This window comes from Mus musculus, chromosome 11, assembly GCF_000001635.26.
Source record: "Mus musculus strain C57BL/6J chromosome 11, GRCm38.p6 C57BL/6J".
Classification (NCBI taxonomy): Eukaryota; Metazoa; Chordata; class Mammalia; order Rodentia; family Muridae; genus Mus; species Mus musculus.
In genome coordinates, this window is record NC_000077.6 from 6,559,900 (window position 1) to 6,579,105 (window position 19,206).

At 47.0% G+C, this 19,206-nt stretch overlaps 1 protein-coding gene across 4 annotated transcripts in view; it reads left to right on the top strand.

Moving 5' to 3' along the window:
• Ccm2 (cerebral cavernous malformation 2) overlaps window positions 1–19,206 on the top strand; it is a 49,875-nt gene that overhangs the window by 13,013 nt on the left and 17,656 nt on the right. The window contains exons 1-2 of one of the 4 annotated variants that reach the window (NM_001190344.1): window positions 284–404; window positions 1,235–1,342. The exons of 1 other annotated variant lie outside the window; for it this stretch is intronic. In NM_001190344.1, coding sequence (NP_001177273.1) covers window positions 1,331–1,342 — 12 coding nt within the window. In that variant the 5' untranslated portion in view covers window positions 284–404; window positions 1,235–1,330. Of the gene's footprint in view, window positions 1–283; window positions 405–1,213; window positions 1,343–10,064; window positions 10,239–19,206 lie in introns of those variants that run through there. 2 more of the 4 variants (XM_006514622.2, NM_146014.3) reach the window with 2 other exon arrangements.

Below are 19,206 nucleotides of genomic sequence, written 5' to 3' on the forward strand. Positions count from 1 at the left end.
GTGCTTTCTGAGTTTTTTGGGACACAGGTGAATAAGTGAAACACAGAATTGGTCTGTGGTAACAGTTTTTTGGAACCAGGAAGGATTAAATTTATTTGTTGTAGGTCAGTGAAGCAAAACTAGATGAAATTGCCCTTTTTATGGACAAAGTTGGACAGGACACATTAGCCTTTTGATTCAGTTCAGCGTGGAATTCATGAAGTGGCTCCCATGCTTCCTTATAGGATGGTCTAGCTTAGTGGATTTATGATGACACAAAGGTACCCACACAGCTTTCACTTTCAGTATATAGAATTCAGTAGATTACAAACATACCTACTGCTGGGTTAGGTGGTATTGTTTGACAGGGCTGATGTAGGCACCATGAGACCAGTTAAGGCGGATGCAGCTACACAGGGGCTGAGGTAGGTTAAATGCATTTTGACTTAATTTATGATGGATTTACTGGGGGCTGAATTCACCATAGGGCCAGGAACATCTGCTTTTGTTATATTTGCTTATTGGTCTATGGATATATATAGTCATACTAATTAGTTAAATAGCCATTTCTATTGCAAGCTATTCTGGAACATTCAACTAACTGTAAGGGTCTTTTATCAACAATAAATGTTAACTTCTCCTTTCCTGGATGAAGAAGTTTAACTGTGAGGAAATTAAAACAACTTGCTTATGAACACATTGTTTTATTGCAAGTTGGTGACTTAAATTCAGGTCTCCTGGCCCTGGGCTAGTATAGGCTGAGCACTTAGCACAACTGGAAAAGGACCTGGAAATGCACCTATTCATACCTTGCTGCTGTGGCCACGTGTTGAAACAGTATATGGAGCAGGCTTGTCCTTGTCCTCCTGCCACCAGGACCACAGGGCCCGGGGTCCTCCCTGATGATGTGGCCCTGCAGTGTGCCTATGGTCAGGCTTCCAAAGACACGTCCATCAGCAATGGATTGCAACACTGCAGAGTTGGATGGAAATGGCCACGGCCTCCGCTGCCTGTGGGATTCTGCTCTGCGCAGTGGGAGAATGAATGTTCGCTAGTTACTTTGTATCTCTTGCAGGCATTCTTCTTGGAATTGGCTAACAGCTTTTGGATGCTCTTGCTCTTTAAGCTTTCTCAAAACTGTAAACAACTTCAGTAAGCTTTGCAGAAGGAAGCTGTGGTTTCTGGTCTTCCTGTGTGCTCATGTTTTTTAGAGGGAGGGCTTAGCATCTGATCATATTTTTCAAACGTCTCAAAGGGGACTAGAAGAGGCACAGCAGCTGTCCGCAGAAGGGGAGGAACCAGGATTCCTCCAAAGAAACTTTTGCAACTGCAGTGCCCCTGGAGATCTCCCATGGAGAACGAGGTAGGTTCAGACTCAGTGTAAGAAAGACTGCCTTGTAGGAACCACATTCAAGCTGCTTCCAGGATGTTCTTTCTTTTACACTGGAACCCCGAGCCCTGCTCGGAGATGCTGCGTGGCTCATTTTACAGTGTGCTGGAGGAGGGTGGGAACCAAGATTTGGGCCTGGGTGTGGGTGGCTGTCATGTCCAGCTGAGGTTGGACCGATGCACTCATTCATCTGAAGGAATGAGAGGCCATGGGTTTTATGTCTTTCAGGGAAAATATTTCCTGCAAACTTGTAGTTTCTTGAGTACTAAGGTCACAGTGAAAAGCTGGTGGAAGGGAAAGGGTTGAGAAGTTAAGGGAACTCTGGGGAGCCTGCCCCTAGAGTGCACAAGTCCATGAGTGCATAACAGACCTGGGCTGCCACCGGAATCCTGGCCTGCCCCTAGCATAGCCCGCCATGGGGTTAAGACTCCTGGGACTTCCAGTAGAGCAAGAGTAGGCAGAGATCCCATTCGATTGCATTCCTCCAGAACTAAGGAGCCGTGAGGAGGGATGTATGCAGGGGATATTGTGCCCATTGTCTTGGCCCATAAGCCCAGGTCCTCTTCCCTTGGTAGGGACTGGAGTACTCACTCTATTCCCTCACCCTTCCTTCCCTTCCCCAGAGTCTCCATCATCCCAGTCTTCTATTAGTTGAGGATGACCTAGACCTCTGATCTTCCTGCCTCCATCTGCAGAGTGCTGTGATGATAGACCAGTGCCACCTCGCCTGATTTTTATGAGGCGCTGGGGACTGAACCAACTGCCTTGGGCAACTGAACTTCATCCCCATCCCTTCATTTTCTTTAAAAAAAGAAAAAGAAAAACTGAATGTGTCACTCACGGGTGTTGCAGAGTTCCTGGAGCTGGTTGCCGTGTGTGAGGCTGTGGTTCGGTAGGGTCAGCAGAAGGAGCTTCCTTTTGTTTGGTTTGGTTTTGGCTTTTTTGAGACAAGGTTTTACTGTGTAGCCCTGACTGACTTGGAACTCAGAGATCTCTGCTTCTGCTTCCTGGGTGCTGGAATTAAAGGAGTGTCCCACGTCCCCACCCCACCTCCCACCCCTGCCCCAGCTAGGAATTCTTTCTGTTAGAGTTTGTGTAAGATGGAGCCTAGCAGGACGTGATTGTGAGGGATGCTAGGTAGACTCTGTAGGGAAGAGCTCCTGCGGCCCTGCTGGACAGAGCTGTGCAGGACCGTCCACAGGCCTCCTTCCAGACCCTCTCACTGGGCCTCTTCCCCTTACAGTCCCTCGTCCCTCCCTGGCCTGCTCTGGCTGGCTCAGTGCAGTTGCTGTTTGTCTTCCCATTAGACTGGGGTGGGGTGGGGAAGCAGTACCTTCACTTTCGCTGTCTACAGCCATCCTGTGTGGCATGTGGCAGGCACGCCAAGGCCTTTTGCTTTGAGCATTGGGGTAGTCTTAGGGTGAGATGAAACCTACTGAGTAGCTGGTGGTGAAGACTCAATGACATGCACCTGTCAAACTATTGAGGGCCCTTTGTACCTTAGTTTGCTTCTGTCTCAGGCTTGCTAGTGCTTTCTCCAGAATAATGTGCTGAGCTTGGGGCTTTGCAAGGAGAACACAGTTGGCATATGTGACTGTGTTACTTACTGGTCCTCAAAGAAAGAGCTTGCTTCCCAGGAGTCTAGAGGTATTGGCTTCTCCCCACCCCCAGTAATGCTTTTATTACAAAAAGAATTAACTGCTAGAGAGAGCCCTCTCTAGTCTTTCTGTGTGTCCTCTTCTTTTCCAATATATACCTCCAGGGGAGGTCAGAGGTCCATTATAGAAGAGGTGTTTGGGAGAATGAAATATGGTAATATTTTTTTCCAGAGTCCTCCAAATCCTTCTAGGTGCTGCTGAGAATCTTCTGGTAGAAGAGGTAGATGTGGGCTGGAGAGATGGCTCAGCAGCAGGTAAGAGCGCTAACTGCTCTTCCAGAGGACCTGAGTTCAGTTCCCAGCAACCACATGGTGGCTCACAACCATCTCTCATGGGATCCGATGCCCTCTTCTGCTGTGTCTGAAAGCAGCTACAGTGTACTCACATATAAATAAATAAATCTTCAAAAAAAGAAGAAGAAGAAAAAGAGGTAGATGTATGAACGTTAGCTCTTATCTCCACATCCACATCCTGGAGATCTTTTATCTTCTTTTGTCGTTTGGGCTGTGGCTGACTAGTCCTGGTTAACTTGGAGGGGGCTTCCACTACCATGGCTGCTTTTTCTTTCTGGGCAAGTTGGATCTCTTTCAAGAGTTTCCTGTGCTTCTTAGATACTGTGATGTTGGCATGTGTACTGGATGCCCGCTTCTTGAGGTATCTTGTAGTTAGCCCTGCTATATCACAGCCCCAATCGCCTGGTGCTTCCATCTCCCACTCCTGCTTAGGACTGACCTGCGGCGCTTGAACAACTTCTCCAGCCCCACCTCCTGGAGGTCTCATTGCTACACTTGGAGGCTCACTCCTGGAGCCGTCGTATGAGATATAGATATATAACACTGCGTTTGTGTGTGTGTCTGTGTCCATGTATCCATGCCATAGTGCATGTGGAGGACAGAGTCACTACATGAAGAGACCAGCGAGTTACTTCCAGAGATTTGTATGTTTCTGAAACAGGATCTCCTCGTGTGGCATCAAGCTCAGGCCTCTCCTGCTCCCAGGGCCAATATCATGGGGCACCACCACGGCTCTCTGCAGAGTTGTGAGGGTTTTGTTACTGCTTTTAGATTCCTAGTCTCCCCCCCACACACATACACGCACCTTTCTTCTTTCTGTGACACTGAAGATTAAACAAGGGCTTTGTGTTTTCTAGTGAGGTAATTTTCCACTCCCGTTTCCAACTTGAAGGACTATTTTGGGCATTGACAGGCATTGACAGGGTTTGAGAGGCTTTTCAGAGAGACCCTAGAAAAGCTCTTCTCACTGTGTGTGCAGGAGTTTTGTTTCTGTGTTCCCTACTCCTTTCCCAGCTTTCTGTCTTGGACCCTGGCTTGCCCCCTTCCATCTGAGGACTCAGTTTCTTCAGGGAAGACTTGGTTTGGAAGCCTCTGCCTGTGTTGGGATCCACTCAGCCTGCTGCTCTTCTGGGGTCCAAATCATGCACACTCCATAGCATGCTGCAGAATGAAGAAGAGCAGTCGCTAAATCCGCCTTTTATTTTTGGTGTATTTATCTACAGGACATCACAGCAAATGTAAGACCTTCCGATCAATTACTGAAATCTGATTCTGCCCATCAAAATATTATTTGTCCATTTCCTTCCTTCCTTCCTTCCTTCCTTCCTTCCTTCCCTCCCTCCCTCCCTCCCTCCCTCCCTCCCTCCCTCCCTCCCTTCCTCCTTCCTTCCCTTCCTTCCTTGAAACAGGATATCTCTATGTAGCCCTGGCTGACCTGGAACTCAGACTAGGTTGGTCTCAAACTCAGATACTCTTGCCTCTACCTCCCAATCGAAGACCTGAGCCGCCATATCTAGCCCCTTTGCTTTTTAACCCCAATCTCCTTTTACATTCTCATGTTAAGAGCTAGTGTGTTAGCTCTCGCCCGTAATCGTGGCACTCAGAAGTCTGCAGCAAGAAAAGTTGCCAAATTCTGCCCTAAGTGAGCCTGAGCTATAGAATAAACCCTGTCTTAAAAAAGAAACCAACAGGGCTGGTGAGATGGCTCAGTGGGTAAGAGCACCCGACTGCTCTTCCGAAGGTCCAGAGTTCAAATCCCAGCAACCACATGGTGGCTCACAACCATCCGTAACAAGATCTGACTCCCTCTTCTGGTGTGTCTGAAGTCAGCTAGAGTGTACTTACATATAATAATAAATAAATAAATCTTTAAAAAAAAAAAAAAAGAAACCAACAGAAATAGACTCATAAACAAATCAACGAAACAAAAAGCAACTTAAGATCTGAGATGCAGGCTTTGCCTTTTTTCCTTGACTTGCATGCTAGGCGGAAGCTCTCCTACCTGGTATATCCTCAGCACTCCAATGTTTTATCTGAGACCCAGTCTGACCTTGATCTTGCAATCTTCCTGCCTCAGTTTCACACTTCTCCTTGTTCAGGTTTCTTGTCCTCCAGTCCTGAATGCTGTCCTCCAGTCCGCTGTCTTAGCTGTTTGTTCCCACTAGCTGAGAACTGAGGTAACACTAATGGGTTGGTCAGCCCGTCCAGAGCATCAGTCATTTCTTATTATGGGCTGTGTTTCAGTGTTCTACATTATAGGAACCAATTTAAATAATTTGAGGCATTGAGATGAGGGTAGCAGCACACAATTCTTGTTATATCCAAGGGTCAGTGTAGGGCCAGGCACATCTCCCTCCACCGACAGTGTTCTTTCCACCTACAAAGGTGCATTGAAGGCCCACTAATGGATGCTTGGAACTGAGGGTTTTGCCAAGCCAGTATCTATGTAGACTTCTTCCTTGAACCTACATGTCTATGCTAAAGTTCTAGAGTAGTAAAGAGATGAGCACCATATGTTATTATGTAGCGGCTGTAACATTGTCCTATAGTAAATATATTTAAAACTTACAAATTGTTACTTTCTGGAATTCTCCACTTAGTCTTCAGCAATCACAGTTGATTGTGGGTTACAGATCTGGGAAGTGAGGCCGGGTAATGGGGATTGTTTCAGTTTATTATCTGAGCTTGGTTAGGAAGACTCATGACTTAGGCCTGAGATTTGGGAATTGTGCTTTTTCTGGCTAGTCTGTGAGTAGACCAATGGTGACATTCAATTCTGGTCAGCTCTCCTTGTTCCTTGCTACTTAGGAACCCTACCACAAAACCCAGGTGGTTTGACCTTATGGTAGGTCGGCAAAAGCTGCTGAGCTGCTGGCTGGGCTGGTTTTGCCATGGGTTTAGTTTCTCTTACTCTGCTCTTCTCCTAGTTTTTCTGCTTCCTATAGCCCTCCTGAGCATAGGGACTATTTCATCCATAGCCTTCCTCGATTACTGATCTGGTAGGCACACAAAATAAAGGTTCTGCACTGGGATTTATTACTTACTGTAGTCTGTACAGACTACATACATGCTACATATACAGGCTACATACATGGTACATATTGGATGCTGGAAGCCACACAAGCTGTAAAGGCCAGACTAAGGATCCAGCTCTGTGGCAGGTCACTTGCTGGGCATGTGTGGAGCTGAGAGAATGGACTCTCAGACAGTGAGAGACATATGTTGGGGCATCGGGGCTGACCTAGTTTCTTTGTAGAGTGCTAGCCCATGTCACCTCATTACAGAGGGTCTGTTTATCTTTTAGGCTGGGATTACAAGACACCCCAGGGCCCTTCCCAACACAGACTCTATTTTATGAGCTGTTTATCACTGTTAAAGAAAGAGTGTAAAAGGCGTGTGGTCTGTGGGCCTGTTGATTTGGTGAGAGCTTGGTTAGAGGTTGATCTTGGCAAACCTCTGGTTTCACAGTTGGTTTCCTGTTGCATCCACGTGTAAGTTAAGAATGAGTTGGACTGACAGACAACTGGAAGGGCAGACAGATGGAGCTGAGCTGCCCGCCTATCGGAGCCAGCCTTCAGTTACTATGTACTGCAGGGAGCTGTGGTTGAATGAAGGAGCTCTGTGGGGCTGCAGGAGGAGGGCTGTGGATACTCTTCTGTCTAGAATGATGGACTGTGGTTGTAGAGATGTTTCCAAAGGATCGTGTCCATGGGCGATAAACATCAGGACATTTAAAAACTCAGGAAAAACAAGGTGATGAAACACAACACACTTAGCATAATTTGAGTACTGTCTGGTCAGAGGTCCCACGGTGAAGAAATCACAATTGTCTTCATTGGGATTTACCTTGCCCAAATATGTTCCTAAATTTGGGGTCATTTCTAGCCTGCAGATGACTGTCAGGTTATCTGGTAAGTCTCAAGTGACCATTTCTCATTGTTGTCCCATATGAACCCCACTCTGAGACCCCCCCCTGTCACCTGCCCCATCCACCACTTGTCGAAACGCATCCTGGGGATGAAAGAAACGTTTGTGGGAGCTCCCAGAGAATGTGCTGGGAAGGCCTTCAACCTCAGCCTGTCCTCATGCTTCTCAGAGTGGGGACCTGGCAGGTAGGTCTCTTAGCTCTTCCGGAAGTGTCTCTTGTCCTTTCTGATGGTTGTCACCTTCGGATCTTGGTTCTCCTGACTTTTATAGTCTAGGCCTGGCCAGTGGTAAGTGGCAGTTGTTTATCTTTCTCAAGTATGTACTGTTATGAAAATCTAAATTTAAAAAAATGGAGAGGCAGCCAGGCATGGTGGTGCACGCCTTTAATCCCAGCACTTGGGAGACAGAGGGAGGCGGATTTCTGAGTTTGAGGACAGCCTGGTCTACAAAGTGAGTTCCAGGACAGCCAGGGCTATAAAGAGAAACCCTGTCTCGAAAAACCAAAAAAAAAAAAAAAAAAAGAGAGAGGCTAGGGATATAACACAGGTGGAGAAATAACTACCCAACGTGTACAAAGCTCTGAGTTCTGTTTGTTTGTTTGTTTGTTTGTTTGTTTGTTTTGTTTCTTTGAGACAGGCTTTCTCTGTGTAGCCCTGGCTGTCCTGGAACTCACTCTGTAGACCAGGCTGACCTCGAACTCAGAAATCCACCTGCCTCTGCCTCCTGAGTGCTGGGATTAAAGGCGTGTGCCACCACGCCAGCTAAGCTCTGGGTTCTATTCTTAGCACTGCAGAAAAACAAAACAAAACAGATGGTGTGCATGTTGGAATCCTAGCCGTAGTCCTTGGGACCAGGAGACAGGACTGACGCTCCGTCTCCTCAGCCACACAGTGGGTTTGAAGCTAGCCTGAGCTGTTGGAGACGTCTCAAAAAAGTAGCGGAAGTGCCTGTGCTCAACACTCAGCTACAGCTCTGGAGTTCCTGTCATCTTATCTCTCTCTCTTTTCCACACCAGCAGTGAGTGCAGGAAACTGCCCTGCATGTGTGAACACAAGCGTTTATGTGTGCGTGCATGCATGTGTGTGTGCGTATGTATGTGTGTACTGATCAAGATAGGACTACAGGGTCAATGACAGACCATTCTAGGTCACAGAGGCAGATGCCTGGTGATAGAATCAGCTCCCATGAGTGGAATATTTTAATATTTACAGGGCCGTGGGTCACAATCTTTTCCTACTTTGGATTCAGAGTCGGGTGGGTGGTCATGGGTCATTATCTAGTGTGAGTGGAAGACAGTCTGAGGCTTTGGTGCTGGGCTGTAAAGACAGCCGTTGAAGAGGAGATGGATTGTTGTGAGTAAAAACAGTAACGGAAATAACTGCTGACACCGTTTTCCATTATAATCAAATATAATCAGCTCAGCTCTCTGTAGCTATCGCATGGATTGTTCATGAGAACATGGAACATGCAACAATCATAGCTCATTTTAGAGACCATAGCTCAGCTCATATCCTTGTATGGGAAAGAATCAGGATAGCTCAGACCACCACAGAGGAGTTGAGCCTTGAGCCTGGCGGAAAGCCTGTGGGGAGAGCAGCAGGCATGACGGCTGGGCGTGCACAGCTCTAACACCGAGACTCATGCTGCTGTCTTGTCGGATGGGCCTCCTGGATCTGTGCCCATCTTAGTAGATCAATGGAATAAAACCAAGATAACAAGGACCAAGGATGTGAAGCTAAGGAGGCAGGGAAGCTGTCCACAGCAGGAGGGCACAGGCACAGGCACAGGAAAGGTGTCAGGGTAATTTTCTGAGGCTGGGTGAGTCTTATTTGATTGTTGGTTTCATGCCTGGTGCTGAGAGCTGAGCCTAAGAGTGAGGCTGGGAAGTAGCCACATGCGGCATCTCCTGGGAGCCTTGGCCATGTGAGTCTTGCCTGATAACTTATTCTCTCCGTTTTTTGTTTGTTACTAGCTTGGGGGGAGGGACGGTCAGAGCTGAGCCTGCTGTAGTTTCCCAGCTGCTGCCTGGCTGCCAGGAACATAGTGGGTGAGTGTAGGAGAGATGTCTCTTGCAGAGAGAAAACAGCTAGGGTATCATCTCCTCCTTTCATTGCTCGTGTCTTTGGCCTCTGAGCTGATGCTGTAGATGATGTATTTAAGTGTTTCTCTGAGTGACAAAGAATGGCTGGCAGCGCCATCTTTCCACAGAGTGGGGGATAGCTTCTGTTGCGGTTGTTTAGGAGGCACTAGGTTTGATTCCCCTCTCCCTGGCCCACAAGTTCATTTTGATTACAGGTCGAGTCTTCAAAGCCTCGGTACTAAGCTCACATCCAGCAGGGGTGAGGCTGTGAGGTTAGTGGCTGCCTTGGAGCCCTGCCTGAGGGAAGGGGCTGCATGAGAACCTGGGGCTCAGTTAGCGCCTGGGCTCCTTAGAGCTCATGTGGCCTTGGCTGCTGAGACAGAGGCCTTGTGGGTGGCAGCCCTCCCTGTCCCACTTGCACCTCAGAGCTGAGATGACATGGCTCACAGAGCTGGCAGGAGTTGGAACTCTGCTGTGTGGCTCTCTTCTGGGGGACTGTTCCCCAAATGACAGTGAGTTGCCTTCTGAGTGTGACAGCCACTTAACAGGCCTGTCTGTCCTTGTGCAGAGTCTGAGCTGGCTCCAGAGCCATGCCTCAGCCTCATGTTGGTCCTTTCTCATAGGCTGCTGTGCACAGTCCTATTTTCATGGCGACGGTGCTAACTCTGTTTGTTAGTGGTAGGTACAACACAAATGTGTGAATAATGAACTCCAATCATTGCCATTTCTGCCTGCAGCCTGGAATTGTGTCGCCATTTAAACGAGTATTCCTAAAAGGTGAAAAGAGTAGAGATAAGAAAGCCCATGAGAAGGTGACAGAGAGGCGCCCTCTGCACACTGTGGTGCTGGCGTTACCTGAGCGCGTCGAGCCAGACAGACTGCTGAGCGACTATATTGAGAAGGAGGTGAAGGTAAGTCACCATGGGCCACAGGGCACGCCTGCCAAACAGTTCATTGCCAGCTCTGCATAAATACATTAGCCTGTGTCCTACCCTCTGTCTTGCTTCTGGATGTATCTAATAATGAAAACTCCAAACCCAGTCCCAGTCCTTAGCTTTGGTTTCTGATCCTCTGTGTAGCAGAAGACTACTCTGTCTTGAAGGTCATGGATATTGTGTAAAACAGGGAAACCTCGTCTCCTCCGATTTGCAGACAGATGACAGCAGGCGCTTGTTCCAGGCCCTTGTTTAGGACTCCGATGCTCAGCCTAACGCTGGAGGCCTTATATCTCAGGCCTGCCTGTGCCCAAAAGACTACTCAAGCTGTGTTATGTCCCTGAAAGTAAGTTAATGAAATGATAGAAGCTGTGAGCTCAGAGAGGAGAGGAGAGGTGTTGGTCATAGAAGGCCACTGGAAAGAAGGAAGCGGTGAAGGTGAAGTAGCCTAGTTGGTGGCTCCAGCTGGGTCAGGCCCCTGCAGAGGACAGAGTCCAGTGACTCGGGGGGCTCCAGTGCTGACTAAATATGGATTTGTAGGCACCCTCCACATTGAGAGGAGGGCTTGGGATTTACTGACAGCTGGCATAGGAGTGGGTGGGAGAGCCCCAGCCTGAGCTTCCTGAGTCGGAGCCTGTTAGGGATGGTGTGAGTCCACAACCCCTTTTATGTCCAGGCTTCCGGAATGTCTTGGAAAACACAGACAGGTTACCGTCAAGTGGCGCTCTCCTTGATGCAGCTGAGAAATTCTGCACTGACCTCGGATTCCCGGCCATTCAGCTCGAATGGAACCTAGCGGATAGAAAGCCTGCCCAGCACACAGCTTCAGTCAGCTCTTTAGGGTCTCCTTTAAACACAGGCAGCAGAGCATAAGTGTGCATTTCCTGCAAACTTCTGACATTGAGCCCAAGACAGTAAACATGAATTTGAAAGCAGTGGCTCCAAAGTGAGGGCAGCAGTGGGCATTGTGCGTGCTGATAGTGGATCAAGTTCTGAGGAAAGTGTTGTTGGATAGCTTTGTTGCTGTGAACATGGGAGTGTGGGAACCTATGTGTGGATAGGTGTGCCAGCCAGTCACTCACTGGGGTAATCAGATGAATGACGGGCTCATCTGCTGTTGGCTGCTAGTGAGCTATTTTCAACTGATAAGAACAAACTGAAATTTTGGTTGTTAAAATTTTTTAAGTGAATGAATTGATTGGTTTTATACATATAGAATTTTTTTTTTTTTGAATTTTCAAGACAGGGTTTTGCTGTATATTCCTGGCTGCCCTGGAACTCACGCTGTAGACCAGGCTGGCCTTGAACTCAGAAATCCGCCTGCCTCTGCCACCCAAGTGCTGGGATTAAAGCGTGCACCACCACTGCCTGACCATATAGATGTTTTATTTACCTGTATGTCTATGTACCACATGCATCAATGCCCACAGAAGCCAGAGGAGGATGTGGGGTATGTGGGGTTCCCTGGGTCTGCTGCTGAGAAATGGAACCCAGGTCTTCTAGAAGACCTCAGCCATCTCTCTAGCTCTGGTTTGCTTTTCTAAGACAATATCTCACTATGTGTCTTAGGCTACCCTTAACTGAAGGTCTTCTATCCTCTGCCTCCCAAGAGATGGGATTGAGGGTGTGTGCACTACACCTGGTATATAAACTGTTTAGACAGGAGTACTCAAATGCTAAAAAGTATACCTCAGTAAATACATAGACCAGTAACATAGTTATATTGAGTACTTTTCTCTGCTTTGACAGACTAGCTGATAGAAACAACCCACAGGAGGCTTTCTTCTGGTTCCTGGAAAGGCATGGCATCAGGACTATGGGCAGCTGGTCCCAGGGTTCCCCCTCACAGCAGGAAGTAGCAGGGATGCATGGCGATGCGCTGCTGTGGGTATTATGACACATATACTTAAAAATAATAAAAATAACTTTAATGTGTCATAATTCCATAATTCCCACTTTAGTAGTCCAGTGTAGAAGCTCTCTCACAGGCATGCCTACAGGTTTGTCTCCTAGACTCTGTCAGGTTGACAGTATTAACATCAGTCATTTATTATGAGTGTTAAATATTATATATGTGCTATAGTTATTGTGTAGCTGTTAATGTATTCCGCCTTGTTTACATCATATCACTATGAATTGACCCATATGGGATGTTCACTGGGATGTTCAGATGGCCACAAAGTTCTTCAGCATTGGGAAAATGTGATGCCTTTGTGATCTTAGGGAACCTTTGTTATATTAGCTGTTGTAGGCCAAGCCATCACTAGGCAGCACATAGCTGCATATACTATTCTCAAAAAGACAAGAGGACATGCTGTTCATAATGAAATAACAAAGAGTCAAGATTTGTCTTCTTAATTTTATTTTTATTATTTTTAAGGATATGTATGTGTGTGTGTGTGTCTGTGTCTGTGTGTGTGTCTGTGTACTATCCAGTATAGTGCCTGCAGAGGTTAGAGATGTGTATGTATGTGGGCAGATGCTGGGAATGTAGGTCCTCCAAAAGAGTAGTCATTCAGGACCCTGTGAGAGACCCTGACTCAACCAGCAAGGTGGACAGCTCCTGAGAAACAACCACCTCAGGCCTCCACATATGCATATACACCACCTGTACACACACACACCACCTGTACACACACACACACACACCACCTGTACACACATACACCACCTGTACACACACACACACACACACACACACACACACACCACCTGTACACACATACACCACCTGTACACACACACACACACACACACACACACACACGCACACCCCACCTGTACACACACCACCTGTACACACACACACCACCTGTACACACACACACACCACCTGTACACACACACACACACCCCACCTGTACACACACACATGCGCGCACATGCACATCCATGGAACCAACCCCACAGTGCTGAAGAGAAAGCAGAGAACATCCGAGTAAATGGAGAGACAGGAGGCAGGCCTGGTTGGAGAGACAGTGTGTTGTAAGCTGGAAGGTGCAGCCGAGTTCATGTCAGTTCTTCTCAGCATCAGAGGAACGCATGGACCAGCACCTTGAAAAGCACAAGCTACACAGGACAACACCTAGTATGAAATAGGTTATCTGAATAGCTTGATGACGACGGTTTCTGTCATAATTCAGCAAGCTGTTTCTGTAGACAAAAGCAAGATTAGTCAGAAACGTGCCTGCTAGGACTGTAGACGAGAAGTCAAACAACTGCCAGGTTCAGGTTGTGTCGGGTTGTCCAGCTACCCAGATGCAGAGGCTGCCGTGAACTGGGGGCTAGAGAAGCCTTGTGAACCTAGAAGTAGACCCACACAGATCTGCCCTCCAGTCACACTTTGCCAGGAGTGAGAGCCATTCTGCAGAGGAGGAGGAGGAAATACCACGTCAGCAGACATGCTAGACAGCTGGACAGTGTACACAGAAAGGGACCTTGCCTACCACTTGACACCTTCACAAAGCCAACTTAGAGTAGACTGTGGGCTTAAGTGTCCACTTAACAAAACTTGTAAGGGTGTTGGAGGGGGACTGAAAGTAATTCATGGTCTCCGGCCAGGCAGAGAGGTCTTAGATGACACCAGAAAGGGTGCGTAAGAGGAAAACTGATCATCTAGGCTTTCAGAGACTCTGCATGGGAGGATGGAAGCAGCATGTCCACAGTGGTTCTATCCTCATACCACAGAAGAAGAGATGAGATGACATCCTACAGGCTGAACGCAAGTATTTGCAAACCCCATGTGTAGATACGCAGGCTAGTATCTAGAGTACAGGAAAACCTTTCCAGACTCAATGTGAAAGCTATCCAGTTCAGTTTGGGCAGATACAGAGACACCGCAGTGAAGGAGATAAGTGAAGAGCTATAGGCATGAAAGGTTGTTTAGCAGGTCTAGCCGTCGGGGGAATGCACAAGGCTCACATCTCGATGCTAGAAGGGAGTCTGCCCTTTCTTAAAACCTCAGTGTTATTTATGATGCTACTCAACACTCACACTTCTAAGAAGTTGTTTATCCCACTGAACTGCAAAATTTTATTTACATGAAAAACAAAGTTTTGTGTGTGTGTGTGACACACACACACACACACACACACACACAGAGAGAGGGAGGGAGGGAGGGAGAGAGAGAGAGAGAGAGAGAGAGAGAGAGAGAGAGAGAGAACAAAAAGGAAAGAAAGGATTATACGCTGGGAGTGGTGGCGCACACCTTTAATCCCAGCACTCGGGAGGCAGAGGCAGGTGGATTTCTGAGTTCGAGGCCAGCCTGGTCTACAAAGTGAGTTCCAGGACAGCCAGGGCTACACAGAAAAACCCTGTTTTGAAAAACCAAAAAAAAAAAAAAAAAAAAAAAAAAAAGGAAAGGAAGGAAGGAAGGATGGATGGATGGATAGATGGATTGTGCATAGCTGGGCATGTTGATGATGTACTTCTGTGATCTTGTTATCCCAGCTGCTCAGGAGAATGAGGGGGAGGGTCACTTGAGTCCAAGAGTTCAAAGCCATTCTGGGCACTGTAAAAAAAAAAAAAAAGGAGGGAGAAAGGGAGAGACTAAATATTAATTTAAGGTAGCAAATCATCAGCCTGGTCCTGGCTCACACTTTTCATCCCAGCACTTGCAGGGGCAGGGGCAGGGGCAGGCAGATGGATCTTTTTGAGGCCAGCCTGGTCTACAGAGTGAGTTCTAGGTCAGCCAGGGCTACACAGAGAAACCCTTTCTGGAAAAAAAACCAAAAAAAAAAAAAAAAAGAAAAGAAAAGAAAAAAAATCAATTGTGTATAGACTAATAATAAAAACCACCAACCCAGTTAGCCAGAATAATCCTATAAACCATTTACAACAGGCAGCCTTGCTAGAGTCTGAGCCTTCTGGTGCATGGTCATGTTTTTAAAAATATTGAATTTATACAGCTATTGTTTCACTTATCATTTTTAAGACATTATCTTCCAGTTTTCCCTGGCTGTCCTGGAACTCACTCTGTAGACCAGGCTGGCCTCGAACTCAGAAATCCGCCTGCCTTTGACTCCCAAGTGCTGGGATTAAAGGCGTGCGCCACCACTCCCAGCCACAATTGATTTTTAATCATGCACATTTATTACTTTGATAAAATAAAATCAACACAAAATCTCCCAGTCTCAAGGAAGTACTTCTCTCTACTCCAGTGTGGTTAAGAAAATACTTTAAGGGGCTGGAGAGATGGCGGTTAAGAGCACTGGCAGCTTGCTCTTCCAGAGGTCCTGAGTTCAATTCCCAGCAACCACATGGTGGCTCACAACCATCTGTAATGGGATCTGATGCCCTCAACAGTGTACTCATAAATGAAATAAATAAATCTTTAAAAAAAAAGAAAAGAAAAAAGAAAATACTCTAAGCTGGGCGGTGGTGACTTACATTTAATCCCAGCACTTGGCCGGCAGAGGTAGGCAAATCTCATGAGTTTGACGCCAACTTGGTCTACACAGCAAGTTCTAGGATAGCCAGCACTATATAGAGAAACTCTGTGTGTGTGTGTGTGTGTGTGTGTGTGTGTGTGTGTGTGTGTGTGCGCGCGAGAGAGAGAGAGCTTGGGAATGAACATTGGTGAACTTAGTGAATGCTGAGTCTATAGCAGAGTGGTTTGCATTTTCATAATTCTTATTTAATCCTCACAAACCGTCATGAACTGAAACATTTTCCAGTAGTTTTATCACGTGTTGAGCTCTGGCTCAGTACTTACAGTAAGATGCCAGCTTGTGGCTGTGGTACACTGGGAATCTTAGTGGACACGGGGTGTCTGAGTGGATACCGGGCCTATGTGTGGCTTCAGTTCTCTGCCTTTCCTACCAGACAGGCTACTAGGTTAGATTGACCACTGTGGTCTGCAGTGTGGGGCTGAGAGCGGTTTTAGGGGTTCCAGGTGGCTTCTTCCACTTGAGTAGCTCTTGTCCCACAAGTCAGAGGGCCACTGTGAAGATTATGTCCTGTATTTAGTAAGTGGTGGGTAGCTGGCCACCTAAGGGACACTAGGAGGTAGACCCACCCTTGCACTGACTCCCTGACTTCCTTGTGTCCACAGCACACACAGGGCTTGCTGGCATCGTCCATCTCAAATGTGAGCATCACCTCCATCTTTTATTGCAGAAACCTTTGAGGATTATCACTTCTCGTGTGTTGGCAGGGCGGGTGGGTGGAGCTCTAGGAGCTTTGGGCATCCTGATTACCCAGGGGCCAGCAGGTCAAGCATGGTTGACCAAGGAAGTGGGGAGGTTGCTTTCTGCTGTGACTTTTCTTACTGATAAAAGTTCCTTTGCTGATGTGTGTTAGCTCATCTGTAATCCTAGCCCTCAAGAAACTGAGGTGGGAGCCAGCCTAGACCACACAAGAAGTTTTGTGTCAGTCTGAGCTACAGAGTAAGACCCTGTCTCAAAATACAACCAAGACCAGTGAGATCCCTTACCTACATGAAGCAAGGAGAATCTGCACTGGAGCGACGGACGGCTGGGCTAAGGTGCTTACCGCTCTTGACAGGAACCAGGTTTCGTGCTTAGCACCCATGTCAGGCAGCTCAAGCTGTTCTAGATCTGACACTCTTGCCTCTGCGGGCAGCTGCATACACATAGATGGAAGTAAATAAATCTTTAATTTTAATTTTTCTTAAAATAGGGTTTCTCTGTATAGCCCTGGCTGTCCTAGAACTTGCTCTGCAGACTAGGCTGGTCTTTTTTTGGGAGGGGGTGGGAGGTTCGAGACAGGGTTTCTCTGTGTAGCCCTGGCTGTCCTGGAACTCACTCTGTAGACCAGGCTGGCCTCAAACTCAGAAATCCACCTGCCTCTGCCTCCCAAGTGCTGGGATTAAAGGTGTGTGCCAACCCTGCCTGACAGGCTGGTCTTGAATTTAGAGATCTGCCTGCCTCTGCCTCCTGAGTGCTGAGATTTAAAAGTGTGCACCACCACACCTACAATTTTTAAAAAATTTAAAAGATAAAAAAATAGAATCCAGCCGGGCGTGGTGGCGCACGCCTTTAATCCCAGCACTCAGGAGGCAGAGGCAGGCGGATTTCTGAGTTTGAGGCCAGCCTGGTCTACAAAGTGAGCTCCAGGACAGCCAGGGCTATACAGAGAAACCCTGTCTCGAAAAAACAAAACAAAACAAAACAAACAAAAAAAATAGAATCCTTTTTGTCCCTTGAGCCTAAGTAGGAAGCATGGCCAGATTTGGGGGTGACACTAAAAAGGATTATGGCCTTGTGTTAGTTACCCCAGATCTTGGAACCACATTAGAATTCCCATGTGATTATAGCCATATCAGAGTACTTTGTCTTAGCACTTGACATACAAAGATAGGAGGGATAGCTAATGATCCAATATCATATTGATATGATCCAGTATCTTAGTTAGGGTTACTGTTGCTGTAATGAACTGCTATGACCAAAGCACCTAGGAGAAGAAAGGGTGTCTCCACTCACTCACACTTCCAGGGAACATTCTCCACTGAGGGAAGCTAGGGCAGCTCCTGCAGGCAGGAGCTGATGCGGAGGCCACGGAGGGTGCTGCTTACTGGCTTGCTCCTCATGGCTTCCTCAGCCTGCTTTCTTTTTTTTTTTTTTTTTTTTTGGTTTTTTTCGAGACAGGGTTTGTTTCTCTGTGTAGCCCTGGCTATCCTGGAACTCACTCTTTAGACCAGGCTGGCCTCGAACTCAGAAATCCACCTGCCTCTGCCTCCCGAGTGCTGGGATTAGAGGCGTGTGCCGCCACTGTCCGGCTCAGCCTGCTTTCTTATAGAACCCAGGAGCACCAGCCCAGGGATGGCCCTGCCCCTAGTGCGCTGGACCCACTGATGACAGTTTGGAAGGTGCCCTACAGCTTAATCTTATGGAGGCATTTCCTCAGTTGACGTTCCCTCTTTCCAGATTGTTCTAGCTTGTGTCAAGTTGAGATAAAACTAGCCAGGACATCCTGGAAGTGCTTTTATTATTTTTTTTAATTTTAAAATTTTAAATTATTTTTTCTTTCCTTTTTAAAAATTATTTTTTGCTGCTTTATTTCAGGCATTTGTTAATTAAATTTGTCCTTTGGCAGTTTCATATGCGTACATAGTATATCCTGAGCACTCCCATCTCCATCTGTCCTCCTCTGATTATTCTGTCTGCAACACTGTCTTCATTAAACATCTCTTTCCTATATTCGTGTCTTTTCACTTTGTTTTGTGACCCACTTAGTTTAACCAGGGCCCTGGGCATGACCATTGGTTTGGGGTCATCTGTTGAAAAGTGGTGGGCTCAGCAGTGGGTACACAGGATCTGTCCGTGGCCAGTAATTCAGCAGTAATGGAGTAGGGTTGGTCCCAGGAGCCCCTCCTCTCCCCATGACTGACAGTTGATGGATCCTTCTTGTACAGGGCCAGTGCAAGTATCTGAAGCCACTGTGAGTCCATGATTACAGTGAAGACAGAGTTTAGAGGATGGTACTTCACTGTCTTCTAGCTCTTAGCCCCCAACGCCCCACGCTCACCCGTCATCAACAATGTCCCCAGCCTTAGATGGGGTGGTGTAAATGTCTTTTTTTTTTTTAGGGATGAACACTCAACAGTCACTTTATTCTCGGCATTTTGTCACTGAAAAGGTTTTTTTCAAGCAAATTTTTAGTTTTCTCTCTTATTGTAGAGATACACAGGCATAGAACAGAGGGCATCTGAGGTACTCTCAAATCCAGCTCATAGGACAGGTGAGATGGCTCAGTGCATAAAGATAATTAAATTATCACAATCCTGATGGCTAGAACTTAATTCTTAGAACCCAGATGGCTGAAAGAACCAACTCTTCCAGGTTATCCTCTGACTCCTATGAGTGCCTTAGTATCATATGACTCCCTTATCACAAGCCTGAACAATGAATGTAGATATGGTATTATTTTGTGATTCTTTGTTTTGGTTTGAGTCAGGGTCTCACTATGTAGTCCTGACTGGCCT